Genomic DNA, 21,293 nt, shown 5'->3' with positions numbered 1-21,293 from the left:
GGGAGAGTACCATACCGTCGGCACTACGCTGAACCTGCATCCCGAGGAAGTGGAGTTCGCCAAAAATCCTTCATGGCAAACTCCTGCTGGAGGGCTGAGATGAACTACCGCAGAAGGTGTGTCGAGGAGGCAGTGAGGACGATGTCATCAACGTAGAGGAGCAGGTAAGCTGTGTCAGTCCCACGGCGGTAGACAAACAGCGAAGTTTCTGACTTGGCTTCCACAAAACCAAGAGAGACCAGATGCGTGGCGAAGCGGCTGTACCAAGCATGGGGAGCCTGCTTGAGACCGTAGAGCGACTTGTTCAGACGACAGACAAAGTCGGGCTTGGCAAGATCCTCGAATCCGGAGGGATGAGCTGCAAACACGGTCTCCATCAAGGTGCCATGGAGGAAGGCATTCTTGACATCGAGCTGATGAACCGGCCACTGGCGAGAGAGAGCCAGAGAGAGCACTGTGCGGACCGTGGTGGGCTTGACGACCTTACTGAAGGTTTCGGCAAAGTCGATGCCCGGACACTGGGTGAAGCCGCGAAGAACCAACGTGCCTTGTAGCGCTCTAGAGAACCGTCTGCGTGGAACTTGTTTGAAGATCCACTTGCCGGTGACAATGTTGGCATGTCGCGGGCGAGGAACCAACTCCTAAGTCTGGTTCTGGAGAAGGGCCGCATGTTCTTCCTCCATAGCAGCCTGCCAATTGGGATAGGCAAGGGCGCCACGGAAGGTCTTCTGAACCAGGGACGGTGGCGCAACATGGTATAAGGACGGTACACGAAAACCGTCCTTGGCTCGAGTCGTCATGCTGTGCGGATTCACTGTCGGGGGAACGACAACGGCACCCCGGGGCACCAGGACCGGTGCCGTAGGGTCAACTGGTGCCGTCGGAGGGATCACAGTCTGCTTTGGGCGCATGGAGTAGACGCGCAAGATAGGAGCCACGCGTGGCTGTGTCGGGAAGTCGGGTGGAGAAGCCGGCGCCGCCCGTGGCGCAGGACCCACACGTGGGAGTGCGGGAGAAGCCGTCGTTGCCGCGCGTGGCGCGGAGGACGGCGTGACGGACGACGCGCCGGTTGGCGAGGACGGTGCACCACCCGCACGTGGGAGTGCGGGAAATCCTGGTGGTACTGGCGGCGCAGGACGCGGCTGCACGTCGGCATGGGGGCGTGCAGCAACAGTGGTGGCGCCCGGAGGACCTGCAGGAGACATAGTCGGCAACCCTATGGGAAGAGGCGCCGGGTTAGGGAATTCATCTAGGAAGGTGAAGTCCGCAGCAGTGGCAGGGGAGGTATGCTCAGCAAAGGGAAAAGCGGTCTCGTCAAAAAGAACATGACGGGAGATGATGATTCTATTGGAGGTAGGATCAAGACATCGGTATCCCTTGTGGCGAGCGGAATAACCAAGGAAGATGAAGAGGGCAGAGCGCGGGGCAAGTTTGTGGGGAGCAGTGGCCGAAAGATTGGGGCAACACTTACAGCCAAAGACACGCAGATTATCGTACGACAGTGCACTGCCGAAGAGAGCAAAGTGCGGAGTCGAAAAATCCAGTGTCTTGGTCAACAAGATGTTGAGGAGGAGAGTTGCAGTGTGCAACGCCTCAGCCCAATACGAAGGAGGCATGCTTGCCTGAAACAAAATAGAGCGAATGACATCGTTAGTGGTACGAATAATCCGCTCGACCCGATCGTTTTGCAGGGACGTGTAGGGACACGACTTGCGAAACTGAATGCCATGTGTGAGGAAGAAGGTGCGCGTGCTGGAGTTGTCGAACTCCCTGCCGTTATCACTCTTGACAACCTTGATGCGTGCGCTGAACTGGGTAGACACATAGGCGAAAAAGTTAGACAGGGTGGAAAACGTGTCAGATTTAAGCCGTAAGGGAAACGTCCATAGGTGATGTGAGCAGTCATCAAGAACAACTAAGTAATATTTGTAACCAGAGACACTAACAATGGGAGAGGTCCATAAGTCACCATGAATAAGATCAAAGTTGTTTGATGCTCCAGACACTGAAGGATTAAAAGGAAGACGAACATGTCGTCCTAGCTGACACGCATGGCACAAAGACTCCAAGCTTTTATTACAACCAGGAATAACCGAAGTGAGTTTGGAGAAGGCCTCACGACCAGGGTGGCCGAGGCGACGGTGCCACAGGGAGGCTGATGTGGAGCTGGCAACAAGGGAGTGAGCCACAGGCAGCTTCATCGGGTAGAGCGGACCGGAGCTATTGCACCTGATGATCACGTTTCGCGAGAGAAGATCCTTCACAGAACAACCATATGGGTCAAACTCCACAGAACAATTGTTATCAATAGTGAATTGGCGAACAGAGATAAGATCCTTGATAAGCTGAGGCGAAACAAGAACATTATTTAGAACAAGAGAGCCAAGGTGTGTTGAGCCGGTGGCGTGACATGCAGGAGTGAACCATTACCGACAACAATGGAGGTGGGAGAGGGATACCGAGGGGTTGAGGAGTGAGAGAGGGTACCATCATGGGAGGTTGTCATGGGCATCATAGGGAGCGAGAGGCAACAACCAGGTTGGGATAAGGCTAGGGAATAAGATTGAGATGAGCTGGGATAAGGCTAGAGAATAAGATTGATATGAGAGAATTGTGGAGAGTTGGTTAGCATCAGATAAGTCCAAGAAAGTAGGAGTTAGTTGAGAGTTTGTAGGAGAAGTTGGTTAGCCATAGGGCTATTTATAAGCCGCATGGCAGCAGGGAATAAATCAAGCAAGATCAATTATCAAACCAATCTCTCTCTCTCCTTTGCAATGACCCTCTCAAGCGCCTAGGGCTGCTACCCTAGAACCAAGCCTGCGGCAGAGGGGTATAACCTCGCCGGAGAAGACAGCTATCCCCATGGACCGGACACCTGGTATCAGCTCCAGGTTATCCTCACCACCACCAGCCGCCCATCCCTCACCACCACCAACCGCCGCGCCATCTGCCGCCGCAACGCCCTCCCAACCGCCCTCTCCAACTCCAGATGCATTCACTCGGCTCGAAGAGAAGTGGGATCAATTCGTTGTGATGTTCCACCGCTACAAGGAGAAGACAGAGAAGGAACTCCAAGCAGCGGTGCAGCTTCAGGCAGCAGCGCGAGGGTTCCTGGCACGCCGCCAGGTACAGTCCCTTCGTGGGGAGAAGCACCTTGCTGTGGCCTCCAGGGCCACCCCATGGCCGTCATCACATGAGCAGGCCGTGGTGCGCCTGCAAGCCGCAGTGCGCGGCTTCCTTGTTAGGCGGGCGGTGCGGAAGCTGCACTTGCTGATCAGCTCATCGCTGCACCAACTCGCAGCCTGCGCGCCCAACCACCAGGTCTCGTCTATACTTTTTGAACCCCCTGCAGAAGTCGAGATCTGGGTATGCAGCCCCCCTGCAAGGCCAAAGAGGGTCGTCTCCTTCATTCGGGCAACTGCCTTGGTGCTGGACAGACCCAACATAAGAACGGGCTGGTTCCTCCTTCACCTTTCATCCAACGTGAAGTCCGCAGTTCAGCTCTTTCCTTGGGATCCAGGAGGACAGGAGGACATAGCTGCAGTTCAAATTTATATTTTAGTTCCACAATTATTTTTTTATTTTCGTCTTAAATAATAAAGGTAAGCCGATATGTAAAAGGCTTAATCTTAAGTCGTGTCAGGTAAGTCTATGGCAGCTCGAGGACGAGCTGGTCCTCAAGGGAGGGGGAGATGTCATGGGCATCATAGGGAGCGAGAGGCAACAACCAGGCTGGGATAAGGCTAGAGAATAAGATTGAGATGAGCTGGGATAAGGCTAGAGAATAAGATTGAGATGAGAGAATTGTGGAGAGTTGGTTAGCATCAGATAAGTCCAAGAAAGTAGGAGTTAGTTGAGAGTTTGTAGGAGAAGTTGGTTAGCCATAGGGCTATTTATAAGCCGCATGGCAGCAGGGAATAAATCAAGCAAGATCAATTATCAAACCAATCTCTCTCTCCTTTGCAATGACCCTCTCAAGCGCCTAGGGCTGCTACCCTAGAACCAAGCCTGCGGCAGAGGGGTATAACCTCGCCGGAGAAGACAGCTATCCCCATGGACCGAAGGTCCATGACAGAGGTCATGTGGGAAGAGGCACCTGTATCAAGGTACCAGTCGTTGTTTGCCGGCGGAGTGAGGGTGACGGTGCTGAATGTGGAGGCCAGAGAATTCTGGTCCCAGAGCGGAGACCCCACCATGGGCTGGTACTTCGTCGACTGTTGCTGTTGTTGGTACGGCGCTGACTGGAAGGCATGCTGTTGGAGCGGGGGCAGCTGCTGGGCGGAGTAGAACTGCTGGGCTAGGAGCGCCTGCTGTTGGGCGTGCTGCTGCTGAGGGCCGACGCGCCCCTGGGGAAGCTGAGCCAGAGGAGGTGCACGGAGACCGGGCCACATTTGGATGGACCCGGTCCATGGGTTGAAGAATGATGGCCAGCCGCCGCCAGGAGCAACAGCCGTGCCAGGCGTAGAAGAGGAGTCGGAGAAGGGAGCGCCGCTGCCAGGCGCAGCAGTGCCGCCCGAGGAGGTGCGGTGGTTCTGCGGCCTCTTCTTCTGCTTAGGGGCGGCCGGACAAGGAGGACCGCTGCTGGTCGTCGCGGACTAGCGAGGCGAAGGAGAGCCAGTGGCAACGAGGGCAGTCGGAGGAGCAGAGGGAGTCTGCACCATGTTGATTTCCTCAAGGAGTTCATTGCGGACGACGGCGAAGGAAGGGAAGGGGCGACCGCGACGGAGGTGGACCCCGATGTCCCTGTACCGCTCGTTGAGCCCGCGAATCACGTTGAGGACCAGAGTGCGGTCAGTCACGTGTTCGCCAAGGTCAGCGAGGCCGGCGGCCATCTTCTTGAAGTGTTTGCAATAGTCGGCGACGGAGAGGTCACCTTGGGCAAATGCGCGAAACATGTTTGCAATAGTCGGCGACGGAGAGGTCACCTTGGGCAAATGCGCGAAACTTGGCGTCTAGGTGGAGGGCACGGGTCTCCTGATTGCCGAGGAAGTGATCCTCGATGGCGATCCAAGCTTCGTAGGCGGTGGCACGGTGGTCGATCACGGCGTCGGCAAGGTCGGCAGTGACCGTGCTGTACAACCATGATTTGACGACGGCGTTCATCCGAGCCCAATCAGGAAGTGCCGAGGTGCGGAGCTGCGAACGTGGTCCTGCAACGAATACTTCGTGACGGCGAGGAGGAACGGTTCGCGCCATCGTGGGTAGTTGCCGGAGGTGTCGAGGACGAGGGGCACCAGACTTCGGGTGTTCTGCACGGAGACGGACTGGGCGTGGAGGTTGAGAACGGCGGCGACCTCGTGGAGGATCATGGCGCGGGAGATGTCCGTGTCACCCTCGTGGTCGTCGCCGGCCGGGTCGGCGGGATCGACCGAAACAGCAGCGTCGGCCCTGGCTTTGGCCGCCTTGGCCAGTGCGGCGCGGACACGGTCGGCGGCTGCGTCGCGTGCCGCGGATGCAGCGGCGGCCTCCTGCTCGGCCGCCTGGGCTTCAGCGAGGGCGGCGCAGCGAGTCTCGGCGAGTTGCTGCTTCGCGGCGTCGGCGTCGCGGCGAGCCTGCTTAGCAGGGTCGTCGACGGAGGGGGCAGGGGTCCCGACCATATTGCGGCGCGACTAGAGCGCGCAGGGGCAGCGGAAGGGTGAGAGGGGAAGATCCCGGTCTCGTGATACCATGAAAGAGTATGGCTGGGAATATTAGATTGATTAATTGGAGGAGCCCAAGGCTCAGTACATATAGGCAAGGATATCCCTAACAATAGGAAAGATCTAATCTATCAGTAGGAAAGGTCTAATCTTGGAGATCCTTGCCAAACACAGCCAACTAACCAAATACAGAGGGGCACTTGATTCAACACAAGGTGGATACATATATCTAATATTGAACTTATTAGAAGTCTAGGAAACCAACTACATATTTTTGAAGTTATTGTAGGATCGACTAACTAATTGATATGAGTGGCCAAAGTTTCTTTGCATATTTCACCTAATTTGTAGTTTAGATATCCTCCCATCGATAAAAAGATCTTGTTACTAAAAATGTACCTTTTAACCGAAAGTTATCTTATGGAGTAGTGGCATTGGTTATATGTATTGAGTTGCATACACCGAGCAGTTAAACCCAAAAGCTTAAGCTGATGAATAGAGGTGGACAATTCACTTGTATTCTAATACTCCCTTCACATCGAAGCTCTCTCAGGTCTCAGACATGGAATATGAGCAATCAACAATTATTTTATTTATATTGAGTTGCATGCACCAATCAGTTCAACTCAAAAGCTTAAGGTATTGAAAAGAGTTGAGCAATTTTATTTATGTTGAGTTGTATACACCAACCAGATCATCCTAAAATCTTAATCTGATGGGTAGAGATGGACAATTGACTCGTATTGTAACACTCTATGTCAGTGCTCTCTCAGGCCTGAGACATGGAATAGAAGCAAGCAACAATTATTTTGTTTAATTGTGCTAACCTGTATTCGAATTTGAGATCTGTGCTTTGATATCATATTAAGTTGCATTTCCATCCAGTTCAACTCAACAACTTTAATTGCAGTAAACATGATTCGAACCCGAGATTTATGGCTTTGATACCATATTGAATTACATGCACCAACCAATTCAACTGAAAAGGTTAAGCTGATGGAGAAATATGGACAATTCACTTGTATTCTAACAATATTAAAATGATTGGTGGATGCATCATAAGAAAACTTTATAGATCATATAACATTATAATTGTACAAACATATTGTGAGAATATTTAGTGGTGATACTTGAATTGTGACCATGGAAACTCAAGTTTCTTGATAAGTAGGAGTATTTATGATTCAAACATTTAGGGTCCTTAACACAAAATTGTTGTTGTATGCCTGTTTGCAGCCACATGTGTTGTCCCACCATCTATGTTGTACCATTAATATCCACTTCATTGACTCTATTTCTTGCTCTGTTCTTTGGTCATCCTCATCCTGGTGACATGGTGGATTTGGCAGCATAGAAATGGTTGTGTTTTTGAGGGATATAAGTCTAATTTTAATTCCATCATGCAGTATATTAGAAATTAGGCCATGTTATTGTATATGATGGTAGCCAAAGGGCTCTGGAGCTTATGGCCATGTCTGGTTTTGTTGATACTTAGTTTGTTCTTCGGTGTTTTTCCTTCTGTCATGGTAATGCCCTTCAAAGTATTTATCTGAGTCGCTTAGACCCCTTATTCTTCTTAGGCCCTGTTTGGCATAGCTCTGGAGTAGAACTTCAAGCCGGAGTACAAAATTTCTACTCAAACACCTCAACTTTGGAGGAAAAAACTCCTTGAAGTTTTTGGACCTGTAGTACAAAAAAAAAACAAGAGTACCTCTACTCCAAAAACAGCTAAAACGGGTCTAGACGTAGAGTTTTACAAATATTTGCACACCGCTACCACTCGTTACACAAAAAATGGTTTGTTCTTTCTCTATGCCGCAACCTTTCTCTTCTCCCTGCACCTTGGTGGTCTGTGGCCGCTCGGTTCCTCCGGCGCGCCTCCTCCCACCGTGCCGGTCGGTCGCCGCGCTTTCTACCTCCGCCGGCAACCGTGGGCAAGGATGTACTTTCACTTGTAAAAACCTTGTTCCTGGAGCTAGGAACCATTTTATACCCAAACACCACTAAAATCCCACAGAAGAGTTGCTCCACTGTAGAGTTTTGGAGCAGAGCTGCTCCAAGGTGAAGCAGAGCCAGGCCAAACAAGCCCTTTGGCCCTGTTTGGGACAGCTCTAGCTCCAGAAATGTGGTGCAGTTGGTGTGTGGAGCTAGAGTTGTAAGCCTTTAGAAGACATTTAGATAAGTCATTTTTTGTTATTTAGATTCAAAATATTTTTGAAACTGTTTAAATTGATATTATAAGCTACAACTCCACACTGGAGCTTGAAACTGGAGCCATCCCAAACACCCCCATAATATAATGATACAAACCTCTCTGTGTTTGAGAAAAAAAATTGGTTGTTATGCTCTTTTCTTGGCATTCATGATATATTCATGTTACTTGGCCTAGCCTGTCTTCCAAGTCATAACTATATTGGTAAATTAAAATCTGTTATCACAATTCACAAATCATGTGGTAGTCTTGATTTTTTAACTATGTTGCTGTTGATTATGAATAAGAGAGATGTTAAAAGTTGGCACTTTTTTGGGCAAGGTTTATATTTCTTTCTGCTACAAGTTTATTGTGATGCATTATTAAAAGCTGTTGCAAATTTATCATAAATTCATAATTATTGTGTTTATTTCATTTTTATAGTTCGGCAAGGCAGTAGATCCGGAATTTCCTGGCCATATCTTGCTGGAACAATTTCAGGTGATTCTCAGATCTTCTCAATCCTTAGTTCCTTTTTTAAGAAACAAAAAGAAAATCCGCTACCTTGGAATGAGAATAAATATCTTCATGATTGTGAGAAAGAAATAGCCTGAGATATCTTATGAATATTTATAATATCTAGCTCTTTAGGTACTATTTAATCATTTAAAGGAACCTATTTTTCTGATGGTTCTCATTTTTATTTTCAATGTGCAGGCCCAACTTGTTTCTGCTGTTAGAATGGCTATAAGCACTGCTTCTGGTCCACTTCTTTTGGAGGCTGGACTTGAACTCGCTACAAGGGTTTGTCTCAGAACTAAAACAAAATTCCTGATTTGCTATTATCACAATATCCCTCCTTTTCGTCAGACTTGCACACCTAAGGGTGGTAATGGATTGTGATCCATATGGTTCTTCACAAAATGTCAAGGCCCTAAATAAATTATAGTTCAAAAATGACTAGAAATAAAGCCCGATCCTAATCCGACTTGATCCTTAAATCTTATAGTGCAAAATTTACAGCCCATTGTCAGCTCTATGCACACCACAAGTATTTATTATATGTTGCCGCTGACACATCTTTGCTTCATAAAAAAAACAGGTTATGACGAGCAGCATAATTGGTGGGGATAGACTAGCTCTTAGTCGCTTGTTTTCTCTGATAACACGCCCGTTAAGTGACATAGAGGGCCTACTATATCCATCTTTTGCTGACTGGGTAGTGTGCAAGGTATTTCAGTTCTAAAACTGTCACATTTACTCAGTTTGTTTTGGATATCTTAGTGTCCTAAGTATCTAACCTAGGTTTTGTAAGTGACAGATAAAAGTTCGCCTTCTAACTGCCCATGCAGCAGTCAAGTGTAACACCTATCAATTCTTGAGGATGAGGGAAAATGCTCCTAATGAATACCAGCAATTGGCACCTTCACTTGTAAACAGTTCAACTCTATTAGGAAAATACTGGATTCGAGCACTCAAGGATTATGTTTCTATAAGTTTTGGTTTGCACTCAAAAATCAATGTAAGACAGTCAAACAAGCCTCAACAATTCATTTCTAAGGATCATATAATCATATAATGGTTTATATTCTATCCTCTGTTACAGTACAAGCCATTCCTTGATGGGATTCAGTCATTATTAGTCTTGTCCAAGGTGCAGAGGTATCTTGATGAAGTTTGGTTATTAATTCTTAAAGCAACAGCTCTTGATGCCGCGCCTTTGGATTTTGATGAGAATAATCCTAAAAATTTACTCGAACAAACATTTATATCTGGGCATTGTATGGTCAAATTGGACAGAACTGAATTCCAATTTCTTTGGGGGTTATCTATCCTTGTGCTGTTCCATTCCTGCCAATCAATGAAGAATAATTCTTTGAAGATCAACCTTGACTTTAAACAAGACAAAAACTTTGGGGAATTTATTGTTCATGGACTTGATGACAAAAGACCGTGTGATCAGGTCTTACGCGTGCTTTCGTCCCTCACAACAGAAGTCTTTTTCAGCAATAATTTTATTTCAGTGGATATTTGCCAGCAACTCCTCCAGGTCAGTTTGCTTTTGCTACATTGATGTTTCCCAAAATGTAAAACTTGGTTAACGTGCTCATTCCTATCCAATAATCCTCCATATTAATGTAGCATAGTGGAGTCCTAGGTCAAGGTTATAATGTGAGAAGAGGTAGACGAAAACTGAAATTGACATGGGGAGAGAATAAAAGCAGATTTGAAAGATTGAGATATACCTAGAGACCTGTGTTTGGATAGAGTGCATGAAAAGCAACTACTGACGTGCCTGAACCGTGCCTAGGAGCTCATGTGGGGTTTCAACTCTAACTTGGGCTTCGCTAATTCGCCATCGGGCCCACAAATCATAGATACAGATGGTCTCACAAGTCTTAGACACGAGATGACATAATAGCAGAAAGACTGAGAGTGGCAAAATAACAATTTTTCCGTCATGGTCTCCAAAATGCAAATTTGACCATTAGTTTACATTTTCAAATTTCACATCTTATTTTTATGTGTCTAATGTAAATATGTTAAGTGTAGTAGTTTCCATTAATGAAAAGACTTAGAAGTTGGACTGAATATATAGTAGTGGAACATATGGCTGCCGACCTAGGGAGAGTTTCGACCTGCACCAGTACCTCCTTCGTGCAGTTGATGAGGTAGAGTACCATTTGCTGATCCTGGACAACCCAATGCTCATACATTGAATTGACGATGGTGGTCCTGTAGTGTCTTCAGCCACCACCAAGGCCATCTAGGAATCCCACCAGCTGTCCTCTCCAAATCAGCATCACTGGAAACTTGAAGCCTCAGGTCTCTTTACTACTAAATCAGCATATAGAGTTTTTTTTTGGTTGACTCCATCTCATTTGAACCCTGGAAGAAAATTTGGAAATCACGGGCTCCAGGGGAGTGCAAGATATTCATTTCGTTGGCCCTTCGAAATCGTTGTTGGACAGCTGATCATCTGGAAAAAATGCCACCTTGTTTTCTGAATTCTGAAACGAGTACAGCAGGGGAAGCTCCCACTGTAAGATTTTTTAGTACAAGAAAATAAGCTGTACAAGCAAACAGCAAAAAGCCAAAACAACTAGACTGAGAGAGGCTAGAAAACTAGGCTAGGGAATCTATACCGAACAAGAATGCAGGACACTCAACATCGCAGATCTATGAGCCACCTTGTTCCTAATAGGTTTGTCAAATTTGTCTTTTTCATTGCATGAGAGATGTCTCTTTATGTTGATTTCGAGAGTGATGTTTCAAAGCTGTTTAGGTTCATGGTTTCAAATAATTGTTCATTGAGGGATGTCGCGATCTGATTAAATGAAACTTTTACTTGCTCTTGCAACCAATGATTTCAAGTCGCCTAGTCGCCTGGTCGAACCCTGGGACCGACCAGACGACTAGTCGCGATTAGGCGACGACTAGGGCGACTAGTCGACCCCTAGTCGGTCCCTGGTCGTCCTAGACTAGTAGTTATACTTATATAGGTATATATATAAATATACCTGTATACATTATATAAATTAGAACAAAGAACTAGGATAAACAAAGTAACATATTGCTTCATTGTGTAGGGTTTAGGGTTATTTAGGGTTTAGGGGGAGAAGTGGGGGAGCAGGAGGGACCTTCAGATGATGTGCTCATCTCGTCACTGGTTCGCAGCCACCGCCGGTTGGAGACTGCAGCAGGCGAGCAGGGCTGCAGGAGAAGGGGCAGGGGACGCAAGGTGCTGTAGTCACCGGTGTAGCCGCCGGCAATCAGGAGTTTAGGACTGCAGGGGCGGTGCCAAGGGAGGAGAGGAGACGTGCAGGTTGGAGATTGTTGGCGGCTAGGTTAGAACAGGAGAGGAGAGGGTACTCTAAATTAGACTGTAGATGGGCTAAAAAAGGCCCAATATTTAAACCCTAGCCGGGATGACCAGGACACATAACTCGGACGACTAGTCGACGATTAGTCGGACGACCAGGACGACTAGGTCTTCTAGTCGAGTCGTCCAGCAAATCGTGTCCTAATTGCCGACCAGCCCGACTAATCGCGATTAATCGCAATTAGTCGGACGACTTGAAATCATTGCTTGCAACCCTTAAATATTATGTTGATCTATCCTTTGCTCCAAAAATCATTTCTAGTGACAAGATTTTTGTCAGTGCAGGCACTTACATATGCAGATTGTTCAAGCGCTCCTATCATCCACCTATTCACCCAGGTAAGGTTATTCCAGTGATAACTAATAGCAGTTCATGTTAGATCAATCAATCATATTTGAGTTCTAAATTTTTATTAATAAAAGGGTAACCAATTGCATGGATTTTCTTCTTCTGAAAATGCTTATGCATTAATATAGTCCACAAGGCCCAATTGTCTCATGTGATAAGATAAATATGGTTCCAATAAAAAAGGGCCCAAAATCTTGTGCCATGTAGGTCATTAGACATGCGACCCACAACCATGCTGCCCTGCCAAAGGGATCTGAGGGAGCTGGTGATGTTGCCTGCAGACAAACTCAGGGAAGCACCACCTCAACTGGTGGGGTACTCGAGAAGAAGTCAACCCCCCCTCCCCCTGTTTGCGCAGCTGTCACACAAGATGCCGCCAGTGGCCAATGCCACCCATCTGCTACGGATAGTCTGTCTCTAACATCAGCTGTAATACCCCTTACCGGTGAGGAACGCACTAGGCCCAAATATTTACACCGATACAGGATAGAGACTGTGTGGAACAAGGACTCTAACAAAGACTATATATGAGAACGAAAACAAGGACACATGGACATGCATCTAACAAGGAAAGGTTCCTGGATTATTTTCCTAGTGTTTTTTTACATAAGCGTCTCCCTGATATATGGTCTTATAAGCAAGAGCGGACGGCTACAAGTGAGGTCCCCACACACATCCATGTATTAATTATCAATGAACACATGTCCCCTTAAAATATCCCACATTGCGCTACTGGTCCATTACTTCACTTGCCTCTAGTTGATTTTCATGGTGCGCCTGCAGCTGCAGGTGTAGCTTACATGGTAGGCAGTGAGTGGGATAAAATGATACAATGGAAGAAAGAGGTGCACAGTGGGAAAGTATCCCAGGTTGATTGACTACTGTTTTGTAGCTTAGGGAAAGTAGATCTTTTACTCCCTTCAGTCTTGATGCTGGAATGAGATTAACTAATGTGAACTTGTGTAGTTGCAAGTATTGCTTCTCTCTTTTTTCTTGAAGGGCTAATATTGTCTCTGGTTTGATTCCTTTTGCCTCTATGTTAGCAATATTTAAGGATAATACAGTAACAAAGTTTTATTCATTGCATGTTGCTTATTTTTAATGAGACTACTGCCTAACTTTTGTTTCACCATGAAGATTATCAGATTCTGCCCTGACAATTTTTTTGAGGTTGAAGCCTTTGTCTTCTCTGCAATAGAGTTATTGTCTCAGTATCTGGGTCTGATACTTCAATGGTAATCTTGCTTGACTGTACTTTGTTTCAAACTTTCTTTCTGCATGTGCTTCATTTCAGATTTCCTTGAGGCAGTGTAGTTAGGTTCAGAACAAATTGCTGATCTTCTAGTTAGAACCTTTTGTTACTTAAATGCAATATTGTCATTGAGTTCTGCATTTGTTATCACTGCAGTAGGGATGGGAGTTCTCAGAATAATTCAAGTAACACTTTGATTTCTGAGTTGTCTATTGCAAGCGAGACGATGGCTTATCGGATCAAAGGAGAGGTAGTGATAGGTTATACTACCCTTGATTATGTTTAGTGCAAATTGGCTTGAACTATATACTTTCATTCCTCGAATCTAATAGCTGGTCTGATGTACCAGTATTTGTGGAAGCTGGTGATGTTAGTGGTATCTACTTCACACCAATCATTTCAACAAGTTTCAACTAATTTATGCTTCTCAAATATTATATGCTTCCTCCAAAATATCTTCCCTTTCATGAGGAAAATTTTTAGAGGTACCTTCTATTTCTTCTCAATTTCCTTGTTATTCTTGGAACATATTTACTTGTCTTGACGCACTAGTATTTATGAAAAAAAATTGCCATTGTCCTACAATCTGCTATTATATACCTTTTTTCACGAATACGCAGGAGACCTGCGTATTATTATATTAAAAGAAGAGGAAAAAGACACCATGCCCAAAAACAAACACACACACACCCTGAATAAACCTTGAACACACAGACACACCTATCCAAAGACACCCCAACACAACCTATACAACACACCAGCACACACACTCTAAGAAAAGTTCTCCTTTAGCGAGGGTCAAACAGAGTTCGAATCTTCTTGGCACCTGCAAAAATCAATAGTTGTAGCTCATCTCTGAAACCCTCTAGGGAAGATAGGCAAGGTCGCGCTTCATCAAAACACATTTATTTCTATGCTTCCAAATGCTCCATGCTCCAAGGATGATAATACTATTGAAACCCTTTCTTTTGCCTTTGGGGACTATATGAGAAGCTTTCATTCACAAGTCCATCTCCTCTCTTAGGTACCACATTACTAGGGCTAATTGGAGATAGGATAACATGCCAAAACTGCCTTGCAAAAACATAGTTAGTTGGTATGTGATGGAAAATTTCTTCCTCTTGGTCACAAAGGACACAACTTTGGGATAATCAAGTCCTCTTTTTCTGAAGTTTGTCTTGTTATGAATTCTAGTTCATAGGGGGATAAACAGCACCGGGAAGATAGCAGGGCGGAGTCCGCTTGGTGGTGGTGGTGGTGGGGGGGGGGGGGGGGGGGGCTACACTATTGGAGAGATCTTAGACTAATTCTTCTTCATTCATTTTCCCCTTAAGAAGGTACAACTCATCCTTATATAGATAGGAAGACATGACCCCCAAGTAACTAACTCAATCTTATCTAATCTATTCGTCTATGAAATTGGATTAATCGTAATTTACCTATAAGTTAACTCACACAGTTGGTTTAGCCTTGGTGTCATTTTCCACTTTTAACACATAGATAAACAATGAGATGACCTGCATTAATTTATAAGCCTCCACCAAAATGTCTTCCTTGTAATACTTAAGGTTTGATTGGAACAAAACATTCAGTAAAGGGGAATGTTGTTTTTGGATTACCTCTTTACCGTATACAATCTGGCCCATCCATAAGTTTTTTTCCTCAGACTATGCAAGAACACGCAGGAGAAATTGTATCATTATATTAAGAAGACAGAAAATAGTCTAGAAAAGACCAAGTACAAGGTGCCCAGAAGACACCCGACCAAGGAGAAAAACAGGGGGGAGGGAAAAAAAAGAAAAAGAAGATACACACCCAAAGCTAAATAAAACAAAATGTCAAACTACTGCTAAACACTCCTAAGAGCAGAAGCTCCAGCAAGGCCCCATAATAAGGCCTTATCATGGATGGACTGCAAGATTGTGTTGATGTTTGGGGAAGGATCATCAAACACACAAGCATTTCTGCTGCACAATATTTTCTTAAGGTAGAAAAAAACAGTACACGAGTCTAGCAAACATTTAAAGTTGAAGGCTCAAATTGGACCCATTAAAAGTACTACTTAGAAAATAGGTGGATAAAAAAGCTCTAATGAACATGAAATAATAATTGTCCATGAAGAATGGTGATGCTTGAGAATTGGTGCCCCCTTTTTTTTGCAGAAAGAGTCGAATCAGATGGTGAGTGCACAAGTCCTAAAGTTGTCTTTGGTGCTATGGTTGGCCTAGTGGGATACTTCTATGTAGAGTGTGATAAAAAGATCTCATTGCTCGAAAACAAGATTTCTGATTCCTACAAGCTGTTGAATAAGATACTACTTTTTTGCTTGGGAGAAGCCACTGCTCTTGCAAAACTTGTTCCTGAGATCATTTATCGAAGTGAAAATGTAAGTAACAATGATGTGCTCCTTTGGGGCAGCTTCAGGCTGTGCGTACAGGTTATTCAAGGTTCATTTCGTAGTACCAACATACAGGTATATAACTACTTCACCTATTAATGGTACCCACATGTCACTCTTTGCTAGTGGTTAGTTATGAAATTGTTTTAACTAATCAGGTGCACATGCTGGGTCTGCAAGTACTGAGAAGCTATGCACAGAAGGAGCTAACTGAAGGTTCAGAAACAAAGTTGGATTCTTTTATGATGTTGCTTACGGAATTGTTGGGAGACTTGTTTTTGGTGATGGAGACTACATTGAAGGTACTATATAGAGTTTATCCTTGTTTTAAAGGCGTGGCGACGAGGGACCTGCCTAACAGCGTGGCGACGAGTGCAAAACCATATGCCAACCATTGCCATTAACCATGGCATGCCTGGGCAGATGTGAGAATGTTCTTTATGTGGCAAAATCCTCACCGACCGAGGAGCTGGGATCTCAATTACTGTCGGCACCAGCGCCTGGGATGCGACCAGCAGCGCATCCTTAGACGGTCTCTAGCAACCTTCCCATCCCACCCTTTATTCCACTCCCCATTTCAAGCTCTACTCTACAAACGGTGCCAGCCATATGCACGCTATGCTGAGCATGGCCTTATAGAATGACACAACACCTAGAGTCGGTTCAACGTGACCACCGCTCAACGTCGGAAAAGTGAACCTTCGACGAAGGAGACATGGCTGGTGTCCCTCCAATGCCATCCCTTGGTACGACCTTCAGGAATGAACGGCTTCGCAGATGCTTAAACCAATGCTTTGTGGGTAGAGGGGGCCGACGGAAGGCGATTCACAGTAGGGGAGGTGGTCGCCCAACCCTACACAGATTCTATTGAGGGGCCGGAGGGGTTGAGATGGGCGCCGATGAGAGGAGAGGATGGTACGGGAATCGAAGCAGCCATGAGTACAACAACCATGCCGCCACACTTCATTTTGCTCTTTTTGGCACCCTCCATCCTATGACTATCTTTGAGTCTTTGGGTGTGCATGCTACCCAAACCTTTCTGTCACTGCTCCCAATTAGCTTTCACCCCACTCCTCCTGATGTGTCTTCCTTGGTTACTCCCATGATCATAGGCATTACTGGTGCCTTGACCTCACCACTCATCGCATCTTGATCTCTTGTCATGTTTTTGCCAAGACAAACTTCCTCTTGTCCCCCTCCAGCTCCGCCATCGACTCCACCATCGATTTGGATTTTCTTCTTGAGACTGATTCTATGGCTTCTTCTGGCCAACCACCTCTGTTTTCAACACTTGCAGGTTCACCTACATTGCTCTCACATGTGGCACCAGTGCCCTTCCTTGTGCACCCTAACCTCTAGGCTATCCTATCGGACCTAGTCGAACCATGTGCATCCCCATCGTCTCCCATCGGGCCACTGGCAACTATGGCGGCCCCAACTTCGACCACGTCGTCTCTGACCCCGCTCTTGCCATAGGTGCCCTCGTCGACCCTAGCCCCCGGATCCTCCATGTTATGCCAACCCTATGCATGTCTATTAGCGACGTGCATGGGCGGGTGCCCCACCTTGCTCCCGGGCGAAGCCAATGGTGTATCATCCTTCTCTTCTTTATCGCGACCCTTGTTACATTCACCCAATGGTGACTCGATAGGTCATTGGGGTTCTTCACCCTATAGATCGTCTTGTCCTCTCTAGGACATCCTTTTCACCAGTCACCCCCATGCGGTCTTCCATTCGTAGTGCCCTTGCCGATCCTCAATGGTGTCATACAACGGAGGAAGAGTATTAGGCTCTACTTGCCAACCACACCTGGGACTTGGTGCCCCATATCTAGGTGGCAATATGGTGACTGGCAAGTGGGTCTGGACACATAAGTGGTACACGGATGGTTCTCTGGACCGGTATAAGGCTAGCTGGGTTCTCTAGGGCTTCACTTAACATTCTTGGGTTGACTATGATGAGGCATTCAGTTCGGTGGTGAAGCCTGCTACCTTCTGTTTAGTTCTCTCCTTGACCCTATCAGCTAGACGTTAGGAATACATTCCTCCATGGGACACTTATTGGGACAATCTATTGTAGTCAGCCTATCAGATTTGTTGACTCTACTCACCCTTACCTGGTCTGCAAGCTTAACAAGTCTTTCTATGGTCTGAAGTAGACCCTCCAGAGCTTGGTACAACATGTTTGCCACTTATTTGCTCTCCACCTTTCTGTTCATCTACCAATGTGGCAGTGACACTTTTTACCTTCTTCTCTACGTTGATAACATTGTGCTCACTGCCTCCTCTTCGAGCCTCCTGCATCGGATGATCACCATATTTTTGGGATTGCTGCCAAGCATTGCCCTCATGTTTCTTTAGCAGTGTCAGTATACCCTGGATATTCTAGAGTGCTCTAGCATGCTGGCCTGTGAGCCCTATGCGACTCCAGTGGACACACAGGCCAATGTCTCCGGTGACGACGCCCCTGTCAGCGACTCAACTACCTACTAGAGCCTCGCTGACGCCCTTTAGTCCCTCACCTTCACCAGAATCGATATTGCATATGTTGTCCAGTAGATCTGTCTTCACATGCATGATCCCGGGAGCCACACCTGAGCACTGTCTAGCGGATCCTCTAGTATGTCCATGGTAATGTCGATTATGGGCTTCCTTCGCTGTGCGTCGACACATGAGTTGGTTGTTTACATGGACGGGGCTGGGTGTCCGACAACCACCTGTCTATCTCCTGCTATGTTGCGTTCCTTGGGGATATCCTCATCTCATGGCCCTTCAAGCGTCAACTTGTAGTCTCCCGCTCTATCGCCGAGGTGGAGTACTACACCGTCGCCTATGCCATGGTTGAGGCGAGGTGGCTCCATTATCTTCTTCAAGAGCTTCACAGCATGCTGACCAAGAGTACTGTCACTGCGATAACATTAGTGTTGTCTATCTCTCCGTCAACCCGGTCTAACACCAGCACACGAAGCATGTTGAGATTGATCTTCGCTTCATCTGTGAACGAGTTGCCATTGGGACATTCGTGTTTTCCATGTCTTAACCAGCTTGCAGTTTGCAGACATCTTTACCAAGGGTTTTCCATGCTTGGAGTTTCAGTCCAGTTTCAACGTCTGTCATAGAGTTTCAACTGTGAGGGGTGCTAGACATCCCCTATGGCTGTGTTATGGGCCTACTATGGCCCAACCCATTGGCCCCCTAATTAGAGTTTGTGTATATATATTGTAACCCTGATTGGAATGTGAGACAATATTCTTTCTCCAATATTATCTGACAAAGTTCTTACCCCAGGAATGTTCAAACAAAAAATCTGTCAGTGTCGTTGATGAATGTTTGAAACTTGTTTTCCTCTTCCACACACTAGCACAATCAAAGAAATACCGACAAGATGCTACAACTCTTCTGCTGGAGGCCTTGCTGATGGTTTTCTCTCTGTCCAGTGATACTGTTTCACAGGTAATTTTGATTTTTTTTATATCTAATAATGTGACAGAATCCGCTGTTCAGCTTTGTTTTGTTGATGTACAATATTTTATTTCAGGAGCTTGCTGAAGTGAACACCATTTCCAGAAAGTTGTTCTCTCATTTTATTCAGATTCCGTCTGTGGCTATACAGATCAAAGACATAATGCTTTCTGCACCAGCTGAAAGGAGACTACAGCTTCAGGTACTGTTCCTTACTGTGTGTGGATTTTCTTTTTGAATTAAATTAGTATGTGTTGATTGTATATGCATCTATCAATGGTACTGTTTTGTACTAAGCTTGACTTTCATGATGATCTTAAGAGTTAGTGCCATCCGTACTCTGTACATTCTGTTGCCGAGCTCCTATAATCGTGATTCTACCTCCTTCATGCCCTGAGTTGGTCAATAATCTTGCATATATGTAGGACATGGTCCGAGCTTCAGTCAGTCAAGGGCAGATAACGGTGCCAGTGGCTACGAGTGCACACTCAGAACAGAATATTCAGGATAGTTGCAGTAAAAACCCTGGGTCCACATCTGAAGCTTCTGATTGTGTTGCAACTCACGGGAATAATGACAATGAAGTTGTTGATGATGACTGGGATGACGATTGGGATGCTTTCCAATCTCTTCCTGCAATTGCAAATGATGGTGTTGATTCTGGAGAAATCTCTCTTACAACTAGGTACAATGAACAGATCCCTCAAGAAAATAGCAGTTACGGTTCTTGTAATGCGGATATTACAGCTCGTGCTATGGAAGACATAACTTGTGTGGACAAGGAACTTGAGGAGCCCTCTGATTTGCAATTCTCAAGTACTGAACAACAGCCTAAACATGATTTACCAGGGTCATCCCACGAAGGTTGTGCTAAACTTGAAAGACATCCATCTGTTGATTGCAAAGAGCAATTAGCTGATGATGAGACAGCAGATGAACTGCAGCAGCAGGTTCATGAAGACACTGATCATGTAAATAAAGATAGCGAAGTTCTCTCTGCAGAAATTCATGGGGTTAAATTGGATATCCTTGATGAAGATGTTGAAGATGATTCCCCAATGAATTCAAACAATCTATCAGATATCGCAGAGGAAGAGTCCTAGGGTTGGTACAATGCAACGAGGGTGGACCGCAAGCTTGTCGAGATAGTAGAGAAGAGCTGTCCGGTTCCTCTGATGCTGGCATACCAGATTTTAGTATGTCAGGACACGTGATGAGCAAGAGCGGAGGAAATGAGCAAAATGTTATTTTGCCTGTATCAATATATATTGCACGAGATAAAAATAATATAAGGTTACAACCATGATTTTTATTTTGTGCCTTCCTCCGCCCCTCCGCTTCTAAATAAATAGTTACCTTTGAATGAATTTCAAGAAAACCCAATCAAGACTTATGACATCAAATTAATATCATTAAATCTAACATAGAATATATTTTATAATATGCTTATTTTATTTTATAGATGCTACACATTATTTATGTTTTATGAAGCTAGTAAAACTTAAAGCTTGCCAGAATATAGAAATTAATTTATTCAGGAACGGAGGGAGTATCTTATTATTATGTGTGAAACATTTTTGAAGTAAATTATTAGCTTGCTATATACCAATCACTTGATATATACCAATCATGTACCAATCACTTGATATATACCAGTCATGTACTAATAACATCATTAGCTAGGTAAACACATGTATCCAACGATATATACTTCTCCCATGTTTCAATGAAAAGGTAGAAATTTGGTTTTTTTACAAGTGAAAAGTGTTGGGGGGCTTCGCTTTCGAAAGTTCTAAAAAACACGGCTAACCATTTGTTATCAGCATGTTAATAAGTGTTACAACAGCTTCGTTACCAGAAAAGCTTTGGCGTAGAACAATAGAAGTGCAACGAAGTAAACTTCGATGATGTACAAAGACGATGCAAGGAGAATGTGTTATTCAGGCTGCTAAGAGCAAATGACAATATTACCACTGTAATATTTGTGAACTTTATATGTAATCTATGAGGGCATGAGTGTAATATCGTACGAAGCTGTACGACTAACTATAAATAGATGAATAGTATTTTCATACTGTTCAGGTTGGATTGGAATCGCATTCACGCTTTTGCCTTTGAGC

General features: G+C 45.5%; 1 protein-coding gene across 5 annotated transcripts in view; it reads left to right on the top strand.

The window, feature by feature from the left end:
* Nucleotides 1-20,494, top strand: part of LOC103638564 (protein SWEETIE) — an 87,351-nt gene extending 66,857 nt beyond the window's left edge. For 2 of the 5 annotated variants that reach the window (XM_020544265.3, XM_035962547.1), the window contains 14 exons: nucleotides 8,275-8,331; nucleotides 8,548-8,634; nucleotides 8,933-9,061; nucleotides 9,152-9,352; nucleotides 9,437-9,880; nucleotides 11,999-12,052; nucleotides 13,200-13,297; nucleotides 13,471-13,564; nucleotides 13,664-13,799; nucleotides 15,477-15,787; nucleotides 15,871-16,014; nucleotides 19,000-19,164; nucleotides 19,250-19,375; nucleotides 19,599-20,492. In XM_020544265.3, the coding sequence (XP_020399854.1) occupies nucleotides 8,275-8,331; nucleotides 8,548-8,634; nucleotides 8,933-9,061; nucleotides 9,152-9,352; nucleotides 9,437-9,880; nucleotides 11,999-12,052; nucleotides 13,200-13,297; nucleotides 13,471-13,564; nucleotides 13,664-13,799; nucleotides 15,477-15,787; nucleotides 15,871-16,014; nucleotides 19,000-19,164; nucleotides 19,250-19,375; nucleotides 19,599-20,276 (2,724 nt within the window). In that variant the 3' untranslated portion in view covers nucleotides 20,277-20,492. Of the gene's footprint in view, nucleotides 1-8,274; nucleotides 8,332-8,547; nucleotides 8,635-8,932; nucleotides 9,062-9,151; nucleotides 9,353-9,436; nucleotides 9,881-11,998; nucleotides 12,053-12,343; nucleotides 13,298-13,470; nucleotides 13,565-13,663; nucleotides 13,800-15,476; nucleotides 15,788-15,870; nucleotides 16,015-18,999; nucleotides 19,165-19,249; nucleotides 19,376-19,598 lie in introns of all 5 variants that reach the window. The other 3 variants (XR_002265108.3, XM_008661441.3, XM_008661442.4) reach the window with 3 other exon arrangements.
* The last annotated feature ends 799 nt before the right edge of the window (nucleotides 20,495-21,293 follow it).

This window comes from Zea mays, chromosome 9 (genome assembly GCF_902167145.1).
Source record: "Zea mays cultivar B73 chromosome 9, Zm-B73-REFERENCE-NAM-5.0, whole genome shotgun sequence".
In the NCBI taxonomy this organism is placed as follows: Eukaryota; Viridiplantae; Streptophyta; class Magnoliopsida; order Poales; family Poaceae; genus Zea; species Zea mays.
The sequence above is the reverse complement of the archived record's forward strand: the minus strand, read 5'-3'. Positions and strand labels throughout refer to the sequence as shown.